The sequence below is a fragment of the Nannochloropsis gaditana genome (assembly GCF_000240725.1).
Source record: "Nannochloropsis gaditana CCMP526 unplaced genomic scaffold scaffold057, whole genome shotgun sequence".
Lineage (NCBI taxonomy): Eukaryota > Eustigmatophyceae > Eustigmatales > Monodopsidaceae > Microchloropsis > Microchloropsis gaditana.
The window spans coordinates 13,148-15,580 of NW_005803896.1; the positions used below are offsets into that span (position 1 = coordinate 13,148).

General features: G+C 55.0%; 1 protein-coding gene across 1 annotated transcript; it reads right to left on the reverse strand.

The window, feature by feature from the left end:
- Positions 1-1,033: 1,033 nt before the first annotated feature.
- NGA_2071920 (coiled-coil domain containing 76) lies at positions 1,034-1,617 on the reverse strand (the record flags this gene model as incomplete). Its single annotated transcript, XM_005856003.1, has 1 exon — positions 1,034-1,617. A coding segment is annotated over one exon (584 nt), but the record flags the coding sequence as incomplete, so codon positions are not given.
- Between the last annotated feature and the right edge of the window lie 816 nt (positions 1,618-2,433).

Here is a 2,433-nt window from a genome sequence, read left to right on the forward strand (position 1 = left end):
CCCAAACCAAACATTGAAAAGCTCGTCAGTAGCCAGAAGCACAATTAAAACAAACGATACCTAGAATGGACAAGGAGAGGCAAGCGAGGGCGGAGGGAAATAAAATCGCTGCGTGACAAATAACATGTTAGCAAATTCAACTCTGCAACCATGCAACGTTTTTCCCCAAAAAAATTAAATAGAGCTCTTTCACTATCGTTCGACATTCCTGAAATTTTCCGCTTCCTCTTCATCGATAGGGGTCCAAGCAAGTATACACGAGTTCTCTGGGGACACATCAGGTTCACAGTACAAGAGGCACTCAGCCTCCAAACCCGAAGCCCGCAGATATGCTAGCCGTCCGTAATCGATGAGGCGCTTGCATGCCCGCCCAATTTGAATCTTTTGATCGCGGCTCAGGCCCTTTCCCAAGGAGGTGTAGGCATCATCCATTTCCGCCTGCCGCCGGCCTCCGACTTGCTCCCCTCCCGCATCGCCGCTCGTCCGCCGCACAGTCTCTTCCCTCTGCCCCCGCACGCCCCTATCGTCCTCCACACCCCCTTCACCTTCCGCCCCCGTCTCCTCTTCCTCACAACTGTCTGCGTACGACTCTCGCCCCGCTTTCCCCTCTTCCCGGAGCCGAGGCTTGTATCGGTGCCCCCGGGCGCTAGTCAAGGATGACACCCAACACGCGCTGCGCTGCGCCACCTCGAACTCCTCACGATCCAGCCCCAAGTCATTCTCCCACGCCTCGACCCCGACATAGTCCTCGTACCGACAGACGTGGTAGCAGCAGGTGGCGATCACCAGCCCTACCCTTGCCCTTCTCCTCCCTTTCGAAGCATTCTGTGCTCGAGGGGAACCCTTCTCATCCTGCCCTACTATGGTCGCCCCCTCCCCCAGCCGCGGCCCTTGCTCACACGGCCCCTCTCCCGCTGCCCCCTCCTCCTTGCTACCTTCGAAGTCTCGGACATAGTCGGCTACGGCACGCAGCGACAGGTCCGTGGCCACCCCGCAGACGTGCTTCCCCATGAAGACGAGGGGAGAAGTCAGCCCCCCAGGTCCGAGCGGCAAGCCGTTTATCCACAAGTCTCGTATGTCGAGGCGGTATCGGGCAAAGACGCCTCCCTCCCCCGTCCGCCTGTAAGGAGCGTCGGCTTTCAGCCTGACACCCGCGCGCTCGACCAGCACCACGCGGGCCTCGGGGAACGCCTGGTGCACAGCATGTCCCAGCGTACCCCGACCTGCACCAAGCTCCACGCACGTGCTGCGAGCGCCCAGGAGGCCACGCCGGTGGAGGTGCGAGATCAGGGAAGCTTGCTGCACCAAATGCCTTGCTTTGCTTTCACTGGTCCAGTTTTTGGCCACCATGGTCGCAAGGATCTTCTCTGCCACCGGACCGCTCGTAATTTGCTCCACTTCTTCCCCTCGCGGATGCGATTGTTTTTGATGCTGCAATCCTCGAATTCGGGCTAAAATTGCAGGCACCTCGTCAACGTCAAGAGGCTGAGGATTTAAACCTGGGCGCCTGAGACTCCCGCTGTTGATGCTTCTGCGGTAGAATGGTTTATCCTCCAGGAATTTTTGTTCCCTCTTGACGTTGCAGACGCGGAGGTGTGCACTTAATTCCCTTTCATACACAGTGTGATTCGAGTCTAAGGGACAAGGCACTCGACGTTGCCCACCCCGCTTTTCTTGTGTCTTGCTACGTGCTGCTGCGGCACAATTCTCATATCCTGCCTCCAAATGTTGATGATTTCCACACCACTTTGAAGTTGGAAGTCTTGGAACCGTGCAAAAGCGCAACTTTCTCTTAAGAAAAAAAGCACAACGATCCTGTTTGGGGGGGCAACGGATCTTAAGGCCGATGTCCGTCCCTGTCAAAGGCGAGGGAGGTATGACAGCTTCAGAGGGCGTCCTGGTCTCTTTACTGTCCTCCATAATACCCTACTTCACGAGTGATTGATGTCGGGATGGTCGAGTCCGTTCTTTATTTGCTTTCATTGCACCTGGCTTGGAGAGAGAGATGTGGAGATCAGCTTGAGTCGGGCAGTACCGCAGGCCAAGCATACAAATTAGGGCACGCGAGTAATTATACAGCACCCCTCACACCTCTTACACCTGAAGGCATCAGGCATTGAGCCGCTTTTTTTGACATGACTTTGAGAAGAAATGTCTTTATTGTCACATTTGCCTTGATTGTTGTATTGAAGGCTTCCTAGTAGCACCCTGACCGTCCGGGGGGGTACAGTAGCTGTCTACTGGTAGTAGTCTGCATCATCTTAGGCCATTCGCAAGATAGCAACTGCGGTTTTGTAGCCATCTCTTCATGGTCAGAAACATTATTAGTGACAGGAATGCACCAACCCGCATTTGACGCCGTTCGCTTGGACTTGATTCCTACACGTTGCACCCTCCAGACAATTAACATCAAGTATACCCAATTCCACGACT